The sequence below is a fragment of the Ochotona curzoniae genome, unplaced genomic scaffold (genome assembly GCF_017591425.1).
Source record: "Ochotona curzoniae isolate NIBS_2020 unplaced genomic scaffold, NIBS_Ocur_1.0 contig_4792, whole genome shotgun sequence".
NCBI lineage: Eukaryota > Metazoa > Chordata > Mammalia > Lagomorpha > Ochotonidae > Ochotona > Ochotona curzoniae.
The window spans coordinates 9813224-9836352 of record NW_024466389.1 but is presented as its reverse complement, the minus strand read 5'-3'; the positions used below and the strand labels follow the sequence as shown (position 1 = coordinate 9836352).

Sequence of the window (23129 nt, the reverse complement as noted above, 5' to 3'; positions counted from 1 at the left end):
CCCAACCTCTCCCTGGCTGTCCAGTTGGCCAATACCCACTCCCTGTGTCTGAGCGCTCCCTTCCTCCCAGGGCAGGCCTCTCTGGGGGCTCCTGCAGGAGGGACCACTGGCCTCCCCACACTGCCCCTTGTCATGTACCAGGATCCTCTTGTAGGGAAAGTCCCGCAGGCCTCTGTCGCGGGGCGAGTCGAAGACCACAGGGAAGGATTTGTGGGGGGCCTCAGTGTAGCCAAACTCCATCTCGTCCTGGGAGGGGCAAGGAGAGAAGGTTGCTGGAACCTGCCCAGGTGCTTGTGGGAGCAGGTGACCCCCAGCTTTATCAGAGCTGAGTCAGCAGGACCCCTCACCCCACCCAGGCAGGGGGCGGTGTGTGCCAGAAGAGAGAAGCCAAAGCCACCAGCAGCCCCAGGCAGGAGAAGTCTGGGTTTGCGACCAGGGCATTTGGAGGGAGTTGCAGGGGTTGGGACTAGAGGGCAGGAGCTGACTCAGTAGATCCTCCCCGAGGATGAGAGAGGGGGCATGGAGGGGTGTCAAGGCTTCTCCAGGGAACCCGAAGCCTGTTAGGACCCTGTGCAGGCTCCCCTACTCCAAGCCCAGCTAAGGCCATGGCGGGGAGGTGGCAGGTGCGGGCTGCTGGCCTCCGTGCCCGTGTCACCTGGATCCAGCGATCGTTGCGGTTTTCTGCGCGAGGGCAGATGACCAGCTTGCAGTCGGCTTGGCGTGCCAGCGAGGCCATGTCATCCAGGAACTTCTCATTGGAGCCGTGCGAGTCCATTACACTGCAAGACAGGGAGACGGGAGCGTGGCCGTGGCCTCTGACCGTGGCTGAAGCAGGGACAACTGGCGGGGTCTGGAGTCCGCCTGTACTGAGCTCTGTGTGGCCCACCGGAATCAGAGGTACAGATACGGTCCCTGCCCTTGACAAGCTCCAGGCTCCTGGGGTTCACCCTGAAGATGTCCTCAGATCATGTAGCAGGCATGACATGACTGCTATACACAGGCTGTGGGGTCCAGAGGCAGGGCACCTAAACTGGCTCAGGCAATCCTAGGGGTGGCCCTGGACACGACCCGGGCTGAATCTTACTGGTGCAGGTAATAGGAAGGAGGCCGGTGGCCCCGGATGCTCCTGCACCTTGCAGCTTGCCTAGGCCCAGGGTTTCACATGCTGCTAGTGAGCAAACAGGAAGAACAAATTCCTTTGGTGCACCTGCATACATCTGGACCTAGGTCGACAGAGCAAACCTGTTCAGCCACACAGCCCTGGACTTAAGTGCAGACCAGCTGTGGTCCCTGCCACTGCTCTAACTGCTGGTGGGGCCTTGTCACCAAGCTTCCTCCAGGATTCTCAGAGATGCGGAAGGTCCAGGGCTGGGGCCAGGCTCAGGGTGGCCCCTGGAGGCTGGTTCCCTGTGTCTTCAGTGTCCACATGAGAGGGAGGCAAGGTCCCCTGGGGCTGCCCTACTGCCAAGGCGAAACCCATCAGGGCTGCTGCTGTGGGATTACACGGTGGCCTGGAGGTGGGGACTGGAACTAATGACTGTGGCCATGCCCACCTGCTTCTGTCCCCAGCCCAGCTCTTAGCCAGTCTGAGTTATGGAGCAGCCAGCATCCTTTCCCTACCGCTCCAGGTCCAGGGATGGAGGGACGAGTGTGGGGAAGGGGTGGGGGCAGCCTCACCTGCACACATACAGCTCCAGGGGGGGCTGGGTGTTGGGGGTCATGATCCAAGGGGCCATGCGGAAGGTCACGCTCTCTGTGAAGAGGGGCACCTCGGGCAGGGTCTGGGCAGGGGCGGGGGGTGGGCAGTGAGGACTCAGTGGCCTCCGGGGAGCCCTGGCCTGCCCAGCCCTGCTACCTCCAACCTGGTACCCCAAGCCCCAGCCAAGGTTGCACGTACCCTTGCATCCAGCAGGCTGACGCTAAGGGAGACCATGCCAGGGAAATCGGCATCAGGGAAGGCAAGCCCTTCCACATGGAACCGGACTTCCTGCTCCCCAGGCTGCCGCTCCACTTCATAGGACAGGTGCCAGGGCCCCAGCACCTGCTTGTAGTCCGAGAGGGCCGTCCCACCTACAGAGAGCCAAGGTCAGGGGCCAGTTCCAGGGTGGGCAGAGCTGTGGGGTTTCCAGGAAAGCAGGACAGGAGCCCAGGAGTGGCAGCTCATGGGCAGAGCTGCCTTCGGAGTTCCAGCTGCTGGCTGCTCTCCAACTGCGCCCCACAGAAGCCATGGGACTGTAACTCTGTAACTCAACCCCGCTGAGCCTCAGTGCCTCATCTGTGAAATGGGCCATAGCCCGTTTCTCAGGAAGCCAGCGAGAACTCTGAACTACGTGGAGAAAAAACCGTTGACACAAGGCAGAAATGGCTGCAGTGCCTGGCGCCAGTTGAGGGCACAAAACACAAAATTCTCTACCCAGTGTATGCATTCCCACTGTGCCAGGAGGAGCCCCGGAGACATCAATGCTGAGTGAACAGAGGCAGACACAAAAGGCCATGTGACGTCTGACTGAGGTTACCGGAAATATCCAGAACAGGAGACAAGCAGGACAGGAAGCAGCTGAGGGCGGAGGAGGGGATAGGAAGTGCCAACTGGCCAAATGCTACTGAAGTGGTCACTTTAAAATGCATCAAATGGGGCTGGTGTTGCCCAGGCATCACACACCAATCCTGGCTGTTCCACTTCCGACCCAGCTCCTGGCTGATGCGCCTGGGAAGGCAGTAGAGGATGGCTCAAGTGCTTGGGACCTTGCACCCACATGGGAGACCTGGAAGAAGCTCCTGGATCCTGCCTTTGGCTTGGCCCAACCTCAGCCATTGCAGCCATCTGGGGAGTGAACCAGCGGACAGATCTTTCTCTCTTTCTCTCTCGTGTGTTTATGTGTGTGTGTATGCAACTCTTTCAAATAAATAAAATACATTTTTATTTTAAAATCAAATAAGTGAGGATCAGTGCATTTTTTAAGCCACTGGCTTTGATGCACAGGAACTCTGGCAGGGCAGTGAGGATGGATGGGTAGAGCTTGGGTTACAGCCTCTCTGCTTTTCACTCCTCCTGCCCCACTGGTCAGTCCTTGGCAGGCAGAGAAGGAAACCAATCCCGAGCAGTGAAAAGAAGGGCTTTGGTGCCCAAGGCCCTGGGGCTCAAATGCCTGCTCTGCTCCGGTTGGTTGGTGACTGTGAATTCATGCATCTGTGCCTCCATTTTTCTCCCTGTACAATGGGGTTAGTTGTGCCTCCTTCTGGGGCACCAGGCTGTGCTCTGAGGCTGTGGCTATTGGGGATCCCTGGTGTGTGATGCAGCAGTGAGGGGAGGGCAGGAAAGACAGAGAGGGAGGAAATGAATGGAGTACCATGGCAGAGCCCATCCTCCATCCCAGGCCGCTTACCCCGAGCACAGAAGACCCGGAGCCGTTTGGCATCAGGCAAGGACACGTTCAAGATCAGCTTGTGGCTGTCGAAGATGTTATCGGGGCCACCGCAGCTCAGCACCATCGGGGACATGTCCTTGAGGTCTGGGGAGAGGGTCCCCCTTGACACAATCTCTCTGTCCCCCAACAGGCCTCCTTCCTGCCCTTCCTCCTCCCCCCAACCCCCACCCTTGGCCACCTCTGTTGCACCTCTGTACTCACCAGCCATTGACGTCAGCTGGCTGTCATTGAGATCGGGCTCCTTGGACCTGCTAGTGTCCCGGTCGCAGTTTACCAGCAGGATAGCCCCATGGCCCTCAGGGCCCCAGCGCCAGTTTCTCTATGGTCAAATAAGAAGGCATAGGAGGGGCCTGCATGGTGGCTCAACAGGCTAATTCTCCACCTGCAAGCACTGAATGTCATATAGGTGCTGGTTCGTGCTCTGGCTGCTCCACTTCCCATCCAACTCCCTGCTTGTGACCTGGGAAAGCAGCAGAGAATGGCTCAAGTCCTTGGGCTCCTGAACCTATATGGGAAACCCAGAAAAAGCTCCTGGATCCTGGCTTTGGACCAGCTCAGCTCCAGCCATTGCAGGCATCTGGGGAGTGAACTAACAGGTGAGATCTCTCTCTCTCTCTCTCGTTATTTCTGTAAATCTACCTTTCAAATAAAAATAAATAAATCTTACAAAGAAAAAAAAAGATGTGGGAGTCAGCGGACCCACCTGATTGGCTTGGAGACAGAAATTGTGGCTTTGCTGAAAGATTTATAGAGGAACGGTAGACTTGGGACCTGGAGCTCCAGGCAGGACTCTAGAGCCAGGGTCACCCCAGCCTCGTGCAGTGAGCAAGATGCATGCCAACAGGACTATACACACTGCATACAATGCACCGTGTACGACCATACGCACCACACACAGGGGCCCTGGAGGAGCAGTGGCAACGTCTCCACACCCAGAAATGACCTTGGAGACTCAGCTGAGCTCACTTTCCGTTCCTGCCCTGAATGCAGGGGAGAGGCTGGGTCTCTCTGTTCCACAGACCCTACAAGCCGAGATCCATGCCACAGAGGGAAAGACGGCCAGGCCCCACCAACCTCAGCAGCTGCCACTCTGCCCCATCCACCTCCACTTTCTCTGCTCCAGACCTAAGAGCCAGGGCTCGTGTCGTGGCCCCCAGGAAGAAAGAGAACCCCAGCCAGGTGAGCCTCCTGCCCAGCCAGCCTTCAGCGCCAGTTCTCTAAGCTCACTGCCAGCCTAAATGGAGCTCAGCCCAGCCCTTGGGTAGGTGCCATCCTGTACCAGAGCCCAGGCGTCCTTGTGCAGCCTGCCCAACAGTCCACAGCAATCCTGCCCTGCCTTGACCGTAAACCCACCTCTTCTTCCTTCCTCTTCAGGGTCTGCTTGGACTGACCATCATGACAGCTTTTTATAAAGTCCCTACTGTGTGTCAGGGTCTAAAACCAGCCCAGCAAACAGCAGAGGGAGTGAGTAAAAAAAAAAAAAAAAAAAAAAACAAAAACCAGAAAAACCCTAACCCCAGAGAGACCCAGAGGGTGAGTGCAGACTTGTCCTTCAGTCTGCTTCTTGGGGTCAGCACAAAGCTCTCACCTTGTCCCTGCGGTTCCTCCTTATCCTGCCAGTCCGGCCCGAGTCCACATCAAGGGAGACATCTGGAAAGGGACAGGGAGGGGCTGATAGGGTCTCCCCCAGCCCGCCAACCCAAGCCTGGGGAACCAGCCTGGGAAGAGCCCATGTCCAGCCACGGGAGGCGTGGTGGCCTCTTCCCTAGTCCTGGGTGTGGATGACAAGCTGCCCTGCATCTCTGGTTCTTAAGCCACTTGTTGGTGTCTGTACTGAGTGGCTAGCTCTGCTGGGCTGGACCTTCCGGAGTCTCTGCTGGTGACTGAGCCATCAAGCAGCTGGGGACTCGCCCTGGGTTCTAGGCACTGTCGTTCCTGGAGCCAGCGCCTTGGGCTTGGGCTACAGGGACCCCAGTTCTGGTGTCCACAGAAGGGACATGTGCGACTCATGGCTCCAGCTGTCCAGTCGTGGGCAGTGAAGTTTCTAGATCCTTCTAGATCCTTCATGGCCCTACAGAATACTCTCACAGAAAATGCCCCACGTTTGGCTGGGCCTGAAGTAGAGCAGCCAGGTTCCTACAGACAGGCACAGGGTAGCAGACAGGCCAACAGCTATTCTTGCCAGTGGCAGCGCTTTGAGGCGCCTGCCTGCACACAAGCTGGGAACGCTTACCTTCTTTATCACCTCAAAAACCCAACCTCCTCTCCGTAAACCTTATCCCCACCTTCAGCTCACCAGACAACTCATGTAACCTGCATGATGCCTTGCGGTGGGCAGGTGCACCCATCACCAAGACTTCTGATGAGTATGTATGACTCTCCAAGGAGTGAACTCCATGCAACCTGCCACACTCCCGGCTCTGGGCCACAAGACATCTTTGCTCCTGACATGGGCAGGCTCACAGTTGAAATATTAGTCTGTCATTGGCCTCCATCTGTACAAGAACGTATTGCCCAGGTTCCCTAAGCATTTCTGGTCTTGATCATGTATGTTCTAGCTTAAGTGCCCATCGTGGTGGAAGGGAACACTGGCCATGGACCTTCCACAGCCCAGAGGTGGAAGGGTCCCCCAAGGAGGCAGTACTTACCCACGCCAGTAAGGTAGAGTACCCCATGGGCCAGGGCACCTGCCTCCTGCTGCCCGAAGTAAGAGACTTTCACCTGTGAACACAGAGAGGCTGCCCTGTCAGTCATGGCAGTGGCGGAGTATGTGGGGTCACTGCCTATAGCCTCACTGGGAGGAGAGGGGGTGTGGATGCCCCAAGGGCTTCCAGGGGCCCTTGAGACAGGGGCACCAGGGTGGGTTCCCAGCTGGAGGCTGTGGCTGCTGTCCTACCTCCCAGGTTTTGGTCTGAGAACAAGGTGGGGTGTGGAGGAGGCTGGCCCCGGGATAAACCACTGACATTAGGGTGGTACGTTGGGAAAAGAACCAGCTGTCACAGTTGCCATCAGCTCTCCATCTACAGAATGGGACACATGGTCCCCACCCTTGTCATCCCAGTCAGGGTCTCAGAGCTCTTTCTCCAATCCAGGACCCTTACTGGGTTTTTTACCCAGACTGCCTAGTAGACCAGGCGCAAACACAGGGCTCTGCCTGCAGCCATACAGCCCCAGCCCCTGCCCTGTACAGGAGGCTCCCACCTTGGATGAAGCTGGGGTGGTGGGAGAGACAGCCCCACACGGGTGCAGTGGCTTCTTACCTGCAGGTCATTTAAATCTTTGCTGGCTGTGCCCACGGATAAGATCACATCCATGTTGCTGTCCAGCGGCCAGTGGGTCTTGCCTGCAGGCTCTGGCACACGCTTGGGGTCACAGACCACGAAGACCTGCACTCCTGAGCTCCCCGAGATCCCAAAGGTCTTGGCACCCTCAGGTACATCCCTGCCAGGGAGAGGAGAGAGGAAGAGATGGGGGCAGATGTGGGGGGTGGTACTCAGAGGACGACCACAGTGGGTGGTGGGCTAGGGCTGCTGGCCCTGTCAGCACCTCCTGCCAGCTCTCACCCCCATGCCAGGGCCACAGTTGGGAAAACCCTGGGCAACGCACCCTCAAGTCTCCTCCAAGTCGGCCACTTCCAAGCCCTCCAGCCCCACAGGGAGGCCATTGTCTGACCAATCCCCACTTCTTTGGTTGCTATCACTGTGGCTTAAGCTGCCATGAGCCTACTGGCCGGACGCCTTGGTGCTGCTCGCCTAGACCCACCCACACCCACTCCATTCTGTTCTGCACACATGAGTAGGATCATGTTAGGAATCTTTACCCAACCAGGTTAAAGCGGGTAGAATTCTCACAACGGCTGCAAGTCCTCTCCTGCCTGCCCGGCCACCTCCCCATGCCCTCTCCGCACACACGCTGTGCCCACTACACTGGCCTCCGGTGCTGTTCCCTGAAGACGCGAGGCTGTCCTACCTCACAGCCTTTGCACCCACTGTCCCCTTTGGGCTGCCCCTTCACCCGCTGTAGGACTCCACTGACATATCCTCTTCTCAGTGAGCCCCTTGGCCACCTCGTCTCCCCGCTGCTCAAGTCTGTGTGTTGGCCTTCTCTCCTGCTAGGCCGGTGCATGAGGGCTACCGGATCCTCGGGTCTCAGGCTAATGCCCGACACAAAATAGGTGCTTAATAAACACCTGTTCATGGGTGAGTGGATTCCCAGGCTCAGATGCTGCCTGGTGGAGATGCGGCACCTTACGGCCACATTATTCAATGTCCCACCACAGGCCCTGGATGCTCGGAAGCTGGGAGTTCTGGCCACTCCATGCCACACTACTCCTCCAGGGCCACAGGTTCAGAGAGGACGCCCTGCCCATGGGGGCAGCATCTCACACTTCATCCCGGAATAAACCTGAACTGTGTGCCACCCTGGGCCAGGCCCTGCACGTGAAGGCACAACCTGCCAGGGCTCTTTCATCCCTTGTACATCGGGGCTGTCCATCATCAAGCTTCATGGCAGAACCATCTACCCCAAGGCCAAGTCCATGTCCAGCTGTCTGCAGCACCGCCAAGATTTCCCAGATCTTCTGACATACCCCCTGCCTTTGTCCTTTCCTGGTCCCCTAAGAGCCTCCATGCAGTGAATCCACTGGAGACACCAGACCCTCCCTCAATCCCTGCCCTGGCCACTGTGTCCCACCACCCCAAACCAGTGCCCCCATGGACGATGGTGACGATGGTCAGCTCCAACAGTCATAGGTCCTGCTTGAGCTCTTGGACACCCACCACACCCTTACCAGCAAACGCATATCCCCACGGACACACAGGAAGCAGAGGAGCCCCCAGACCTCTGCAGCTGCTGTCAGAATCCTCACCACCACCATCGACCTCTTGGCAGCTGAACACCCCGACACACCCTTCCTCACCTGTCCATGAGGAACCCCAGGTTTCACAGACATCATCCCCATATCAAGTCCTCCTAACTCTGTCCACCCTAGGCACCACCACCTGCTCAGCATCCTCCATTCCTCTCCAGGGAGTCCTTGACCTTCACTGCCCACAGAAGTGTGCTCCGCATGGCTCTCCCCTGCAACCTGCACAGCAGTGGTTACTTCTCCATTCCCCCACCCCACTGAGTCCCAAGGGGGAGCAGGGGACCCTGGCTGCTCACGGGCCCTTCCCTCCTGCCTTCACAAGTGCTTGTTTGTGAATTGGCATCTTCACGCTGTGCCATCCTCCGCAGAGGCAACCCCCTCATTGTCACTATTTTCAGACCCTGTGGGCCCCTGCCATCCTTTGTCACCTGTCATTGCTGGGCTTGATGTCTGTCACCTCCTGCCTCGCCTCCTTGCCAGCTCCCCTGGGAGCCGCAGTGACACCTCTGTACATGCGTCCTGCTGGCCCTCGTATTCTCTCTCCCTGCCTGTACACTCAGCTCCCTGCTCATTCTCCTTCCACAGCAAAGCCACGGTCAACCCATCTCTCTCTTCCCCTGCACCACCTGGCTGACCTCAACCTTCCTGACCTCAGAGAGGTTGACCCCCATGGACCCTCACAACCCTTCCAGCCCTACAGCATTGCTCAAGGCAGCCTCCTCTCCCAGCCCAATCTCTGCTGACTCTCTCCCCAGGAAGGGAGCTGCCATTGAACCTGGTGTGTGAGAGGCTGGCTGATGTCTCTGTTTAAATCCCCCAGTGGGCATCATGCCTTCACATGGAGCACGTGAACCACCTGCTGGTTGGCTCAGCTGCTCCCTCAATAGTTTGCGCTAAGTACAAAATGACAACCGAGGAGGCAGCATTCTACTTAAAATAATGCAGTTTACCAACCCAGTCACTCAATCTTAAGTGTAGACAGTTCATAAAACAATAGACGGGGCCCTCATTCAGGGTCTTTGCTCCTCTCAAGTCACCAGCCCAAGGTCACTGCACTCAGAGAAGCTCTCCATGCCATAACTGCCTGCATAGAATGTGGTAGAAGGTGGGAAGATGAGCAGGAAGGGCCAAGTTTTCAGTATTTGCTGCCTGCTTAAAATGCATAAATGCTTACAAGTTTGTTTTCATCTACTTAAAAGAGAAACTGATCTTCCATCTACATCCAAACTCCAAATAGCCACAAACTCCAAATATCCCAGGCCAAATGCCAGGAACCCACAACTTCGCCAAGGTCTCCCATGTGGATTCCAGGTGCCCGACCACTGAGCCATCACCCACTCAAGATGCACCAGTAGGAAGCTGAACCCGAAGCGAAGCAGTGGGCACTTGGACTGGCATTCTGAAGAGGGTCTGGATCCACTCACTATACCACAACACTGGTTCCCAACTTCGTTCGTTCAATACAGTTTATATAACATACAGATGGCTCCCAATTTATGGTTCTTACAATATTGAAATTTCATGATAGGGGCCAGTGTGGTGACAGAGCATATAAAGCTGCCACTTGCAGTGCTGGCATTTTGTGTGGGCACCAGTGTGAGACTTGGCTGCTTCACTTCAGATCCAGCTCCCTGCTAACACACCAATGCGTGCTTGGGCCCCTGCACCCATGCGGGGGACCCTAAAGAAGCTCCGACTGTGTGGTCATTTGGGGAATGAACCAAGTGGAAAGAAGATCTTTCTTTTGCTCACTCGCTCGCTCTCTCTCTCTCCATGTAACTGTGCCTTTCAAATAAAAACACATACGTACGAAAGCCTACTCATACAGAAGCCCTATTGTTCATTTTCAGAGCAGCGTTCTACAAGTTGCAGGAGACAGCAACATGTCATTATGAAATAGACTTTGGCTGATGGTTTGCCCCGCTGTCGTGGAACGCCTGGAGGGAGGAGAAGCTGCAGGCCAGCCGGTGAATGGATGCACTTTTGTCTTCCCACAGGCTAATTGAGACATAACTCCCTTGAAAGTCAAGGAGAGTAACTACAATTCTAAGAAAATATAGTGTAACGCTGGACAATGACTGGGTTTAACACAGGGTTTTAAATTTCCTTAAAACAAACAAACAAAAAGGGACAATTGGGCCTCCTTCAGGAAGGCCCCTGCACCAGGCCTTTGTTCCTAGGACCTGTGGTTTTCCCCAAGGTGACTGTGTCCTGGGGAAATAACAAGTGGATTCTTCCAGTTTTACTTCATGCTGAGCCTGACCTGGTCCGGGGAGGCCCTGACCATCACTATGACCCACCAGTCAGAGCAGGGAACTGTGCCAGTCAGGTGGTGGATGGCATGCTAACTCAGGTCCATCTCACAGGGGGACTACTAGAGCTCGGCACCCATCTTGAGGTTCCCCCCAACACACACACACACACACACACACACACACACACACACACACACACAAACACACACACACCCCTACATGTGCAGGAAGTGAAGTTGCAACACACACATCCAGCAGCTGAACCACAGATGCCCTGGCCTGGTACCTTGACAGTAGCACTTGCTGGCTCAGGCACACTGGGTCTCAAGGGGTCACTTCCCCGCACCTGCCCTCCATGCCCTTGGTGAGCTCCACCTGACAGTCCAGTGTGCATAGAGCCCTCAGCCCTTCACTCCTCAGTGAGCCGCCCATGAAGTATGCCCACCGTGCCTTGTAACCCACACCCCTGCAAGCCCAGCCCTGCCGCCCCACTTCTGTTCCCATTGCCCTGCCCAGACTTCCCCAGCCAGCTGGGGGTGCCTCTGTCCTCAAACTCGCCTCCCCTCCTCCATCCCCAGACCTACATTGGCCCATCATCAACTCCTGCACTCTCAGCGGCTCCAGAAAGTGACCGACCCAAGACTGCCCACTGATGAGTTCTCATGGCCCCTGCGACTCAGCCCGGTCCAGCCCACCTGTTCCTTTTCCGTGGGTTTTGACAAGAACCTCAGCTCTTATGCCCCAATGTGGCCCCAACTCAACAGCCGCAGGCACCTTGGCAGCCTATGGACTCTCAGAACTCGCCCTTGGAGCTGGCCTGTTCTGCGAGAGCCACCCCTCTGCCCTGACTGCCTCCTCCCCACTTGCCGTCACTCTTTCTCACGCATGCCCAGCTGTGGCTCTCTGCCTGGACAACACTGCTGAAGCCCAGCCTCCTATTTCCCTTTCAGAAGGGTCTTTCCCATCACCCTCTGACAAACAAGGTGATGTGAATAACATTGTGAAGCCGGAACGCCTTCGTCAGGACCCCAGGGAGCCCCCGACATGCAAGGTCTCAGCCACAGCCGTCTCCCCGGGACAGTTTGTGTCTCATTCTCTGAGCATACCAGTGTCCCACTCTGTGACCAGTGGGGACTGCAGACACTGCGGTCATGGGTGAGGACACAGCCACCACAACCAGGCAGCAACTTTCTTAGGGCTGCCAAGGGGAGAGGTGGTCGAGCAGGATTTGGACCCCATCTGCCCAGCCCTATGTGGTCAGCCTCTCCAGGTCACAGGTCTGGTCACATCCACTCTATCTGGCATCTCCGTGGGAAAGCAGTAAGGCCAAGGGGAGGGAAGACAAGAGACTTGAGCAGTGTTCCCCCAGCCTCTGCCCCAGCCTCCTGAGCCTACCTGCCTGGCAGTCATCATCCATGCTAATCGGGGTACACAGTTCAGGAGCATGATGAGTTACACACGGGGACATGGGGTCCCCCAGCGTCCAGCACTTAGTGAAGATTCAGCTGAAACATCTCATTTGGGGCAAGCATTGGGCACAGCAGCTGGGGTGTCTCTTGGGATGCCTGAGGCCCACATTCAGGTGCCTGGGTCTCACCCCGGGGTGCCTAGGTCAAGTCCTGGCTCCAGCAGGATCCTGAAAGAGAACCCCGCCCAGCAGCCCAGGCTGCCCCTCCCTGAATCACCCCTCTGGAGGGTGTTGGGATCCTGGCCTCAGCTTCTCCCTGCCTCCCTTCACTCTGTCAGTAGCCAGGTAAGTTGACAGCAGCCTCCAGGGTGAACCTTGTGGGGAAGGTGGCAACCCCTTGGGAGCCTCAAGGGGACCTGTCGTGTGCCCACTTGGCATCGGCACATGACAGCAGGAAGGGGGCAGGGAAGGGCTGCTGCTGCTGCTTGCTGGACCCAGGCAGGCTGAGTCTCATCCCCTTGGCATGCTGCCCTCGCCCTGCCCTGTGGCAGGCTCTGCCCTCGCTCACCTCTGTGTCCCCCGTCTGAGGGTGTGGCCTTACAGGGGGGCTGGAGGGATGGTGGCAAGTAGGCTGGGAGTCCAGGCTGCCCCTCCAACTAGTCCACATCTCATGTCTCATGGGACAGCCCCCTAGACCTGACAACATGCCAGGTGGGTAGTCTGGGCCAGGCTCCAAGTTCACCATCGGTGAGTTAATGATGGATTTAAACACCAGGGACCATTAGCGTCACCACTGCGGACACCACCCACCTGTGTCCTTATAACCGTGGACACCACCTTTCCTGTTCCGTAAAGAGAAGAGTATGGTTCTGTGAACTCAGATCTCGCCCCTCAGCTGTGCTCAGCCTCCATTTTCCCCTTCTGTGAAATAGGTGCAATTCAAACCCAGCTGGCAAGGGTACCACAAGATACTGGGAGATGGCGCTTTGGAAACAATCTTTGTGAGAGCCTCACGCTGTTGCTGCTGTCAGTGTGATCATGCTGAGTCCCCACAGCCCAGCCTGCTCCCGCCAGGCCCCATCCTTCCTCTAGCCTCAGCTCGACACAGACCTTCCTGGGACACATCAGATCCCTCACCGTGCCCCATCCCCGGCCTTGAGCAAGAGACAGGCAGCCAGGACAGCAGAGCTGATCCGTGGAGAATCTCACGGAACGGGGCACACGGGATGTACAGATTGGGGACCCCAGCCATACCTGCTCACTGGGGTAAGGTGTGTGCCACCCGATGGCCATGCACAGGGAGGAGCCTACACACTGAGATACCTCCTCCGTGCTGGGCTTCCAACACTGGTGATCTCTCTCCTTCATTCCAGCCCTCTCGGCAGGTGTCCCTGGCCCATTTAACAGATGGAGAAATAGCCTCTGAGAGCTGAAGTAACTTTGCTCGGGGGGACACAGTTGGCGGGGGGAGGAGCAAGCAGCAGGTTTGTCTTCCCTCCCAAGCTGCCTGGCCAACATTAGCACAAGTGCATGTGCCCTGCGCGTGCCCTGGCAGGGATGGGAAGAGGCAGTCGGCAAGGAAGGGTGAAGGAAACAGGCAGGTGTTGAAATTTGGCCACACCAGCTGCTTATTTACTTCCGCACAGGTGAACCTCGGAAGTCATGACAGGATGGAGTAAACAGGTGAGAAGCCATGCCTCTCCCTCCCCATCCGTTCAGCAGAACCCTGCAGGGGTGAGGTTGATGCCAGTGGGGAGGATGATGGCTCCTCCCTGCCCCCAGGAGGCTGGGTAGGTCATCCTGGGAGGTCATCCTGGCCATGCCCTTGCTGGACCAGAACCCTGAACTTGAACATGCCGCAGGATGCAGAACCCACCTTCTCATACCTCTGCTGTGACAGCTATTCAATAGAAAGTGTTCTCTTTGGGGCTTGATTGCAATCAGCCTCCCAGAAGCCTCCACCCACTGGAGTTGTGAAGGCCACGCCTCCTCTCAGGCTTTCTAGAGTGAGAGGGGGCACACAGCAGTGTCCAAGGCATCCTTCCCAGGTCAACTGTTAGTCCTGCCCTGTAGCTCAGCAGGGAATCGGGATGCCCTTGCCAGTGTTGGGGGGCAGCCCAGGGTCCTTTGCAGGGACAAGAGGGGTGAGTAACAGAGAAAATGTGGGAGTTTGGAAAGCAGATGAATGGCCATGCCCAAGCACCGGTGGGCAGCTTCCTGCACACCTACCTAGAGCCCCAGGGATGCCAGCCTCTGGGTTTTGGGAGCCAAAACCAGAAGCAGTGTCCAGGACCAGCCAGCAGGACCCGGCATTGCCTCTATGCTGTTGGCTCAAGGATGATCCTGGCTCAGGGCTGCAGGTCTGGCTGGAGGCCAAACCATCCCTCGAGCCCTCCCAACGTGGGCTCCCATCCTAAGGGTCAGTGGCTCCCCCGGGGCACACAGGATTCCCACTAGGGCCTCCTGGGGCTCTACCATGACACACTTTCCTGCTCCCCTAATGCACCAGCACCTTGCCGGGCCCCAGAAAAGTGGACCCAAGTGTCCCCAGTCCAACCCTCTGGGCTCAAAGTGGGCAGGGACCTCCCAGGACACAACATGCCCTTTGCTCCATTGTCTGGCCCCATGCACACAGTCCCTTCCCCAAGTCTAGGGAGGAACTCAAACCCATATGGAGGGGACAGTGACAGAGATGGGATCTGACCCTACTGAGTCCAGCTCCAAGGCTCGTCCTCTGCCTTGTCCCCACCCCACCCTCATACCAATGCAATAACCCAGGAAGGTCCAGACCACAGGCTTGCTCTCAGAACTGGGTGAAGATGGGTTCAAACCCCAGGTCCAGTGTCTGTGGGATGTGTGGGATGTGTGGCTTCAGCAAAGTCTCCTGATCTCTCTGTGCCTTTTCCCCATATTCAAGGTAGGGGTCACAGTAGCACCTAGCTGTCTGATTTGATGGAAATGATGGGAACATCTAAGAAGACCAGGCAGCCAGCACGGCCACTGCCCTCACATGTGGCAGTCACCACCTCTAGCCACCTGGGAGACAGGGAGTAGTGGGCAGACCCTGGAGAAGTTAGGATAGAAGATAGGAGGACCCCAGCCCCACCCTCCACCCCGTCACTGGCAATGGGCCTGCCCTGTGGCTACTATGGAGTCAGCTTCCCACAGTAGGCGTGGGTACACCTGCTCAGTGCACCAGAGTCCCCAGAGTCAAGTACAGAGCATTTGTTCCATAGCTGCCAAGGGGTGCAGACCCCCCCAGGGGAGAGGGGCAGGCTAGGGCATGAGCAGGTGTGGGATCCTGGCAGTGGAAGAGAAAAACTCAAGCATCCCCCCAGACTTCCCCATATTGGCTTTGACTTTGCCTGCTTCCTCTCCTGGGGCTGGCTGCAGCCAGAGATACAGGGGATGGAAGATGCTGTGGCTGACAGTGACCCCATGTCCTCCTGGAATTCCAGGCTCTCACACAGCGTGCTGTGTCCTCTCCTTCCCCTCCATCTCAGAGATAGCCATCACTCGTGGGTGCCCCACCCCCTGGCATTGCCCGGGGAGGGCTGTGCCTGGGAGCCTAGGGGGAGGACCCCGTGGTGGGGTCAAACCCTCTCCCAGTGGGGGTCCCTGCAGGACGACTGGCGGTGTGACTGGCAGCTGGAGCAGGGTAAACGGTCAGTTGCTCCTCACTGGTCTGCCCTGCAGAGGCAGTCACAGGCCTGGACCTCACTGTGCCTTGGGATATGGCCAGGACGGGAGAGGCAGCTTCATGAGTCACCGCACCTCTGCCCAGAGCTGCCAGTGCAGCATGGATTGTGAAAGTTCGCATTTGTAAAATGGGGAAAATAAAGGTGCCGGCTTCACGGGTACATGCGGCAAGCTGTGTCAGTTCCACCAAGCTTGGGAGAAGACAGGCTCAGAGGGACTGAGCTGCTGCCTAAGGTCACACAGCCTGACTGCCCAGCCGGGGTCACACCCTCAGCCGTCAGTGGCTTGGAGCCCCATCAGGTGCCTGGGGACTTTGGTGGGGAGGGGGATGTCAGGGTCATGAGGAGAAGGATATGGTTTTCCTTCCTGTTCACTGATGTTTGGAATCCTGTGACCCCACCCTCAACTGGAGCAGACCATGGCAGGTGCACTGTCCGCAGGACCCTACCATGGAGTTTCACTTTGTTGATTTCATAAGAAAGAGACTGCTGCTTCACCCTCAGACGCCCGCAACGGCCGTGACTGGGCTGGGGCGGAAACCAGGAGCTGGGCACACAAGCCAGATCTCCCCATTGCGACTTGCTGACCTGATCTCTGTCTGCCTTTCCCAGCACAGTGCCCTGGCCCAGGGGTCTGGAGCTGAGGAGTCATCCGGGTGGCAAGGAGGTGTGAAAGGGAACTCTTGACCGGGTTCCCCACAGCATTGATTGCAGGCGACTCAGCCTCCGGCTGCACTGGAGGCCCAGAAGCAGGTGGGACACCTGGGAGGCCAGGTCCCCGCCTAGCTCAGGGACCCTCAGAGGATGTGGCCCACCCCTCCTCTGATGTGGGTGTCAGGGGTGGTGGCATGCCTGATCTGACTCCTCTGTCAGCTCAGCCAGGTCAAGTCCTCTTCCCCACAGGCCTTTGTGTCCATTCCCTCAAGGTCCACCCGTTCGGCCATGCCTTTCAGCAGCTGCCATGAGGGCCACAGCTATGCTGGGGTGTTACCTCACCTGCTGCCCACATCTTCGCAGGGAAATCTTATGACAAGCTCCCACCTCCATACAGGGGAGTCTCACAAGGCCAGGCAGGGCCTGGTGCCCTCAGCTTCAGCCCCAAGGGCTGAGGAACCCCAGACTTGCAGCTGGACTCCCCGTTCATGCCTTCCCAGATGGCCAACGGCCACGGCTGCCTGTGGACTTGCCAACCCCTCCTGGCTTCGTCCTTTCGCCCCTCTGCCTCTCCCCTCCTATACACATACCTTGACAGAGCCGGCAGTGCTCAGAAACCACAGAGGGAGAAGGTGATGATGGGGACAGTGACATTGTTCCAGACAGCAAAAGAGAAAAGAGAGGACAGGGTAGGAAAGGAAGGGCGCAGGAGAGATCAACATCAACCACGAACAGCCACCCCACGATTCCTTGCTTCTGGAATCTTCTATCTAGACCCACCAGCTCAAGAGAGTAGGACCTGCCTCTGGACCTCCCAGCACTTTGTCCACCATGGAGAAAAGAGAGGTGGGCAGACAAGGAGGAGAAAAGTGGAGAGTGGCAGGGCAGGAGCTGAGGAGGGAAGAGGAGAGGTATGGCGTGAAGGGTGAACTCAAGACTGGAGTCAGGAATGACAGGAAGGAGGCGGGAGGACCAGGCGGGGTAGCCTGGTGGGGCTGGCGAAGGATGGAGACCAAGGAGTGTCCACTACTGGGATCCAGAAAGAGTCTAAGGCCAACGGGATGGCTGGCCCCCGGGGTCTCAGCTAATGCCCACTTCTCACTGTTCCAACATGGAATTTCCAGGCTGCTCCATGCCCCGCGGGACTCTTAGGGAACCCCCTACCCCAGCCTCATGCTCTCCAGGGACCCTCACACTTCAGCTGTAAATGTCATTCCCTTTTAGATGATGTAGCAGGGTGGGCGGCCAGCCTGGCACCTGCGGCCCGCCCGTGGCTGCGGATTCGTGTGGCCTCCGCCCTGTAATCACCCCTGAGAGGCGCCCAACCCAGGCTCCCCGGGCTTCCTCGCGAGCTGAAAGCGTTCATTTCCACCCGGGGAGTTAACGACGGCATATGTGGAGTTCATGGAGAAAGATAGCATGAAGAGGAAGGTTCATTTCAGTACAGAAGTTCTTGATATCCGGGTGTGTTGTTTTAATGATATGCACAGTCCATGAACTTTGGGAAGACACTCCCACCCCCATCCTGTGTATACGTGTGTGTGTGTGTATGTATGTGTGTGTGTATACACCAGAAGCCTGTTTTTACATTACATGTATGCATTCATTGACTTGGAAGGCAGTGATAGAGAGAGAGAGAGATCTTCCATCTGTTGGCTCACTCCCCAAAGGCCCATAACACCACCAGGAGCCAGGAATTCCATCCAGATCTCCCACGTGGATGACAGGGGCCCAAGCACTTTCCCAGGTAGCAGGGACCAGGATCGGAAGTGGAGCAGTTGGAACATAAACCCACATTCCTAAATGAGATGCTGATTCCCAAGCAGCAACGTAACCCACAGTACCACCACACCCGTCCTTGTGCCGGAGGCTTTCTAATTTGGTTTTGGCATTTTTCTTATTTGAAGTATGGGGAACCTCAAGAAATGTGACTGGCCTGGGCCTCTGTTGGAGGTCTCCTGAGAGGCCTCAGGGTGACACTTCTCCCCATACTCCCACTTCTGTCTCCGACTCAGCTTGGATGCTTTCGCAGTGGTGAGGAAGGCTGGGGGAAGCACCCCAACCACCCCCTGCCTTCTCCATTCTGAAGAATTAGTGCCCCCTGGCTTCCATGCAGGGCTGCACTTACCATCCCCAGACAGATGCGTCCTGGCCATGCTAGGCCCCCAGTGGATTGCCTATGATACCCACTTTTCTATTGGTTCCCCTGTGGGAACCACCTGAAGCCTCCAGGCAAGGACAGGGATGGCCAAGGCTGCCTGGCCAGATCCAAGGAGTCAAGGTGGTGAGCTAGCCCCCTGGGATAGGAGGACCAGTGTCGTGAGCTAGCCCACTAGGGTGTGGACATGAGGATGGTGAGCTAGCCTGCTGGGGCATGGAGTGAGGGTGGAGAGGGTCCCACTGGACTGCGTGTCAGGGTGGTGAGCTAGCCCATGGGGTGTAGGGATGGGATCTAAAGCAGCTGCTGAGTCAGGGGATTCATTGGGGTTCTGGCTGGCGCCCCACATGCCACGCAATTACCCCAAACATAAATATTTCTCCAAATAGGCAGTGCACACAGCCCTGGGGGCAAGTCATCACTTCCCATGATGTCACTCGCCACGCCCAACTCCTGGAGGGCTCCAACGACCAGCAGCCCAGGTGACCAGGACTTCCCTTTCCACCAGCAAGGCCAAGGAGGAACACCCAAGCCTGCCTCAGCCAGAGCCAGGCAGGTGGCAGTGGGAGCAGCAGAGGAGCCCTAGGGTCAAGTGCAGCTCTTCCCCCAGCTCAGCACTGCAATGAGCTTCCGGCCTCTCTTAAACCCTGCCAGGTAGGTCTAGCGCAGTAGCCTAGAGGCTAAAGTCCTCAACTTGGAAGTGCCAAGATCCCATATGGGTGCCGGATCCTGTCCTGGTGGCCCTACTTCCCATCCAGCTCCCTGCTTGTGGCCTAGGAAAGCAGTCAAGGATGACCCAAAACCTTGGGATCCTGCAGCTGCATGGGAGATCCAAAAGAGGCTTCTGATTCCTGGCTTCAGATCTGCTCAGTTCCAGTCATTGCAACCATTTGGAAAGTGAATCAACAGATGGAAGATCTTTCTCTCTGTCTCTCCTCCTCTCTGTATATCTGACTTTCCAACAAGAAAGTAGAATAAAATAAATCTTAAAAAAAAAAAACCCAGGCGCACCTGTTGCAGACCTGGCTGGCGGAAAGCGCTTCCTAGGGATGCATTTGAAGCATCTCAGTGTGGGCTTAGAGACTCAGTAACTAGTGGAGGCCTCTGGAATGCTCACTCAGGACCCGGAAGCAGCCTCAGTTGGCGCGTGACCTCCCAACAACCATCACTGTTTCCACTCACCATCCCCCTCCCCTCACTGGACAGGGCCACGGGAGGGTGCTAAGACACACAGCGTTCCCAAGGGAACTTCCCAGACAGCCAGCCCTGAGAGCTCTCGCCCCCTTCCGGGAGCAGAAAGAGAAAGGAAAGAACCCGAGTCGTGTGAGCTCCAGCAGCTCCTGCAACCGGGGCAGCCACTGTACCAGTGACCCTCCATCTGCAGTGTCCCATTGGTCCTGTCCCCAAGCTGTTAAGGTCAGTGCTACTGTTCTCCCCCTTTGTCAGGCTCAGCACCCTGTCCCACGAGGTCTCACAGCTCATCAACGCAACCATGATGAGGACTCAAGTCTGTCATAACTCCAGCCCCTGGGAAAGACCTCATTCATTCCACAGGGGCTCCTGTCTGGGAACGAAGCCCAGAGACAGCCATGAACTTGGCCCGCATCACACAGCACGTCAACGGCAGAAAGACAGTCAGAACCCAGCTCTCCTGGCTCCCTGTCAAAGGTATCTGTCCTTGTAAGCAGCGCAGTGTAGAGCCTGAGGTCCTGGACGTACCTTCTAGAATCAATCCATGCCCTTGGGTGACAACTGGGCCTGGAATTGGGAAGGCAGGGCCTGCTAGGGAACCTCTCGCTACTCTTGCTGTTAAAGCAGGCTTGCAGGGTAAAATATGGCAAGTCTGACTTCATTTGAGATTCACTAAACAGAGGAGTTTTGGGGTATGGCCCTGGGAGCATATTCAACCAGTGATTTATTGTTTATATGAAATTCAAGTGTAAACAGAGATATTGTTGTTTTTAATTTGCTAAATGGAGCAATCCTAGTAAAAAAAGGGAGGAGAAACTGGGTGAGTTCCCTCTCAGTTGCCCACATCGGAGAGAACCCAAAGGGGGAACCCAGTAGCAACAGGGGGTCAAGGTCTGTCCTCCTGGGCTCCCAGGCCTCTGTCAGAGAGAGGGCTGCAGAGGACTGCTGGGCAGACTCAGTGGAAGCCAGTTGGGTAGTTGGGCCTGGCATGCACAGACCAGCCTGGGCAATCCCCAGGGGCTGAGATCCTATAGCCGCAGCTCCTCTCCAAGGGAGACCCTGGCTCTACAATGCCACCTGCAAGGGGGTCCAGTGCCCTGGGGCGGGGTGAGGTATGACTTCAGCTGAGCAGGATTCTGGGCTTCCTACCAGGCAGAGCCCGAACAGAGCAGGTTCCAGGCAAATGGGAGAAGTTGCTGCTGCCACCCCCTCAGGTGTCACCCTCGCCACTGACTGTCACCATCATCTTCCTCCTCCTCACCTCCACCACCATACTCTGCCGGCAAGTACAAGTCCCAGGCCTTGCTCCAGGTTCTCCTGTCACAGTTAGTCATTGAGCTGTCCCCTGGCCACACCCTCCTGTCACCTCGTCACCTCGGCTGCCCCTGGCTGGCATCCAAGGATGGAGCTGCCACACACCATCTTCCAGCCCAGAGACAGGTTGCCATGGAACTGAGGGAAGCAAGGGGAGGCCCCATCCTCAACCTTGTCTTGGGCAACAGTTGGTTGTGACGTGTCACCCAGGTGCCACTTGGACACCCCAACCCAGTGCCCAGGCCCTGGAGCCTGGCCCTAGGGCTCGGAGGCAAAGTCAAAAGGCCAGACCTCTTCCAGAAGCCGGAGAACGCCGGCCCGACCCTGGTGTCCTGGTGTCCCGGGCTGAGCCTGACCTAAGCCTTGGGCAGCTTTCCAGGCCTCACAGCCAACTCCACCTCCTCTGCTCTCAAAACAGCCTGCCGCGAGCATCTGCCAGCATGCCTGAGCCATCCCCCGGGCACCCACCTGGGGCCCCAGGGACCCAGCAGGCACTTCCCAGGTCTCACCTGTGAACATCCACGCGTGTCTCCTCTCCTACCACACACACAGCGTAGGAGGGCTTGTCCAGGGACAGCCGCACAGCTCTCTGCGGGGCCATCCTGGCCCCTGGCTCCCAGCCTTCCCGATGGGCTCAGGCACCCTGGCGGCCACACGAGCCGACTCCCCGGCTCCTCTCCTGGGCACCTGGGCACCGCCAGGAAGGAGCGTGAGGTCTGATGGGCTGGGGCTCTCTTCCTCCCTTTTAATTTCACCCTCTGACCTGATTAGCCAGCCTGAGTCTGGTCCCCACCTCCTGGCTCCGTGCCCGGTCCTCCTCACATGCGGCTGTCAATTCAGGAGGCTGGAGGAGGAGGCGCCTGAGGCTGCCCTGGGAGGTGGGAAGTGGGGGCTTCAGCTGGGGGAGGAACCCCACGTGGAGAAGGAACCTCCCTCCTCAAGCTTTTCCTCCACGCTCGGACTGTGTGTGCCTGCCTCCCCACCGTCGTGGCGTCAGCATTTTCTGAGGCCTGACTGTGTGCCAGGCGTGGCTGAGCAGATCTTATCCCACGAACTCAAAGATCTGCTGGCATGAACAGCATCGGGGAGGGGGGACAGCCTGGGGTCTGCACCCAGGTACTGAATCTCCGGGAACTCAACTTTCCCAGGTGTGACATGGCAGCTGCATGGGATGATGCGGTTCAGTGACAGCCATCCCAGGCTGGTCAGGGAGGCTTAGAGCTCTGGCTTGGGGTAGTGGGATAGCAACCCAGTTCTGAAGCCCCTCTTCTTTCAGCTCAGGGTTCCAAGTTGAATCTGTGCTACATGCACAGAACTTCACTCGCCCACATGAGCGGGTTGGTGAAACATCTCCTGTGTTCAGCACTCCCTGGATGGTGGAGAGTTAGCCATAAACGGAACAGGCTCTGGCGACCTTGATAATCCAGGGCAAGGTTAAGTCGAGCAGAGGTGTGCGAGGACGATGGCGCGAGGACCCCAGCGACAGCACGGGTGGTGAGAGTGGGTACGCTTTTGAATGCAGCTGGAGATGATGTTTGCCACTGGATTATATGTGGGCATAGGAGGAAGCAGGGACGATGGAGCATCCAAGTTTATAGAAGAATGGAGAGCTTAGCAGAGGGCGCAGAAGGCCAGTGTGAGCAGCGGAGGTGGGAGTTTGCACACACAGGATGTCCACTAGACCTGAGTGGAGATAGCAAATTTGCAGTGACAGATTCCCTGCATAAAAGGGTCACAAAAAGGCGACCCTTCTGGATTCACAGGACACACTTCCTCAGCCCGGCCACCCCCTGCACAGAGTAGGACAAAGAGTACACAAACTGAAGCCTCCTGTCCATGACCCGGGGTGGGGGTTGCAGCAAAGACAGAGAAAGAAGAAGAACATTTTGTGCAGGACAGCCAGTCTGATGGTGGAACACAACCAGTCTGATGGTGGAACACAGCTAATGTGATGGCAGAACATAGCCAGTCTGATGGTGGAGGCACACAGTCTCTGCCCCCAACCCAGGGACCTCCAGCCTCATCAGGAAAACAGGAAGTACAAAAAAATACATAAGCATCTAATGATTACTTTTGATTTGGGGAATCTTTCTGGAACAATCTTTTTCAATTGATCAATCAATCAATCAATCAATTCTCGCCTTATTTCAAAGACA

At 57.0% G+C, this 23129-nt stretch overlaps 1 protein-coding gene across 1 annotated transcript in view; it reads right to left on the bottom strand.

Annotated features, from left to right (window-relative positions):
* The window catches only part of PADI1 (peptidyl arginine deiminase 1), a 32305-nt gene extending 10731 nt beyond the window's left edge, over positions 1-21574 (bottom strand). The window contains exons 1-10 of the mRNA XM_040987977.1: positions 21483-21574; positions 6689-6869; positions 6077-6149; positions 5017-5078; positions 3630-3747; positions 3387-3512; positions 1898-2070; positions 1678-1781; positions 656-779; positions 139-246 (exon numbers count right to left, since the gene is read on the bottom strand). Of these exons, the coding sequence (XP_040843911.1) occupies positions 139-246; positions 656-779; positions 1678-1781; positions 1898-2070; positions 3387-3512; positions 3630-3747; positions 5017-5078; positions 6077-6149; positions 6689-6869; positions 21483-21574 (1161 nt within the window). The remainder of the gene's footprint in view (positions 1-138; positions 247-655; positions 780-1677; positions 1782-1897; positions 2071-3386; positions 3513-3629; positions 3748-5016; positions 5079-6076; positions 6150-6688; positions 6870-21482) is intronic.
* Positions 21575-23129: the final 1555 nt, after the last annotated feature.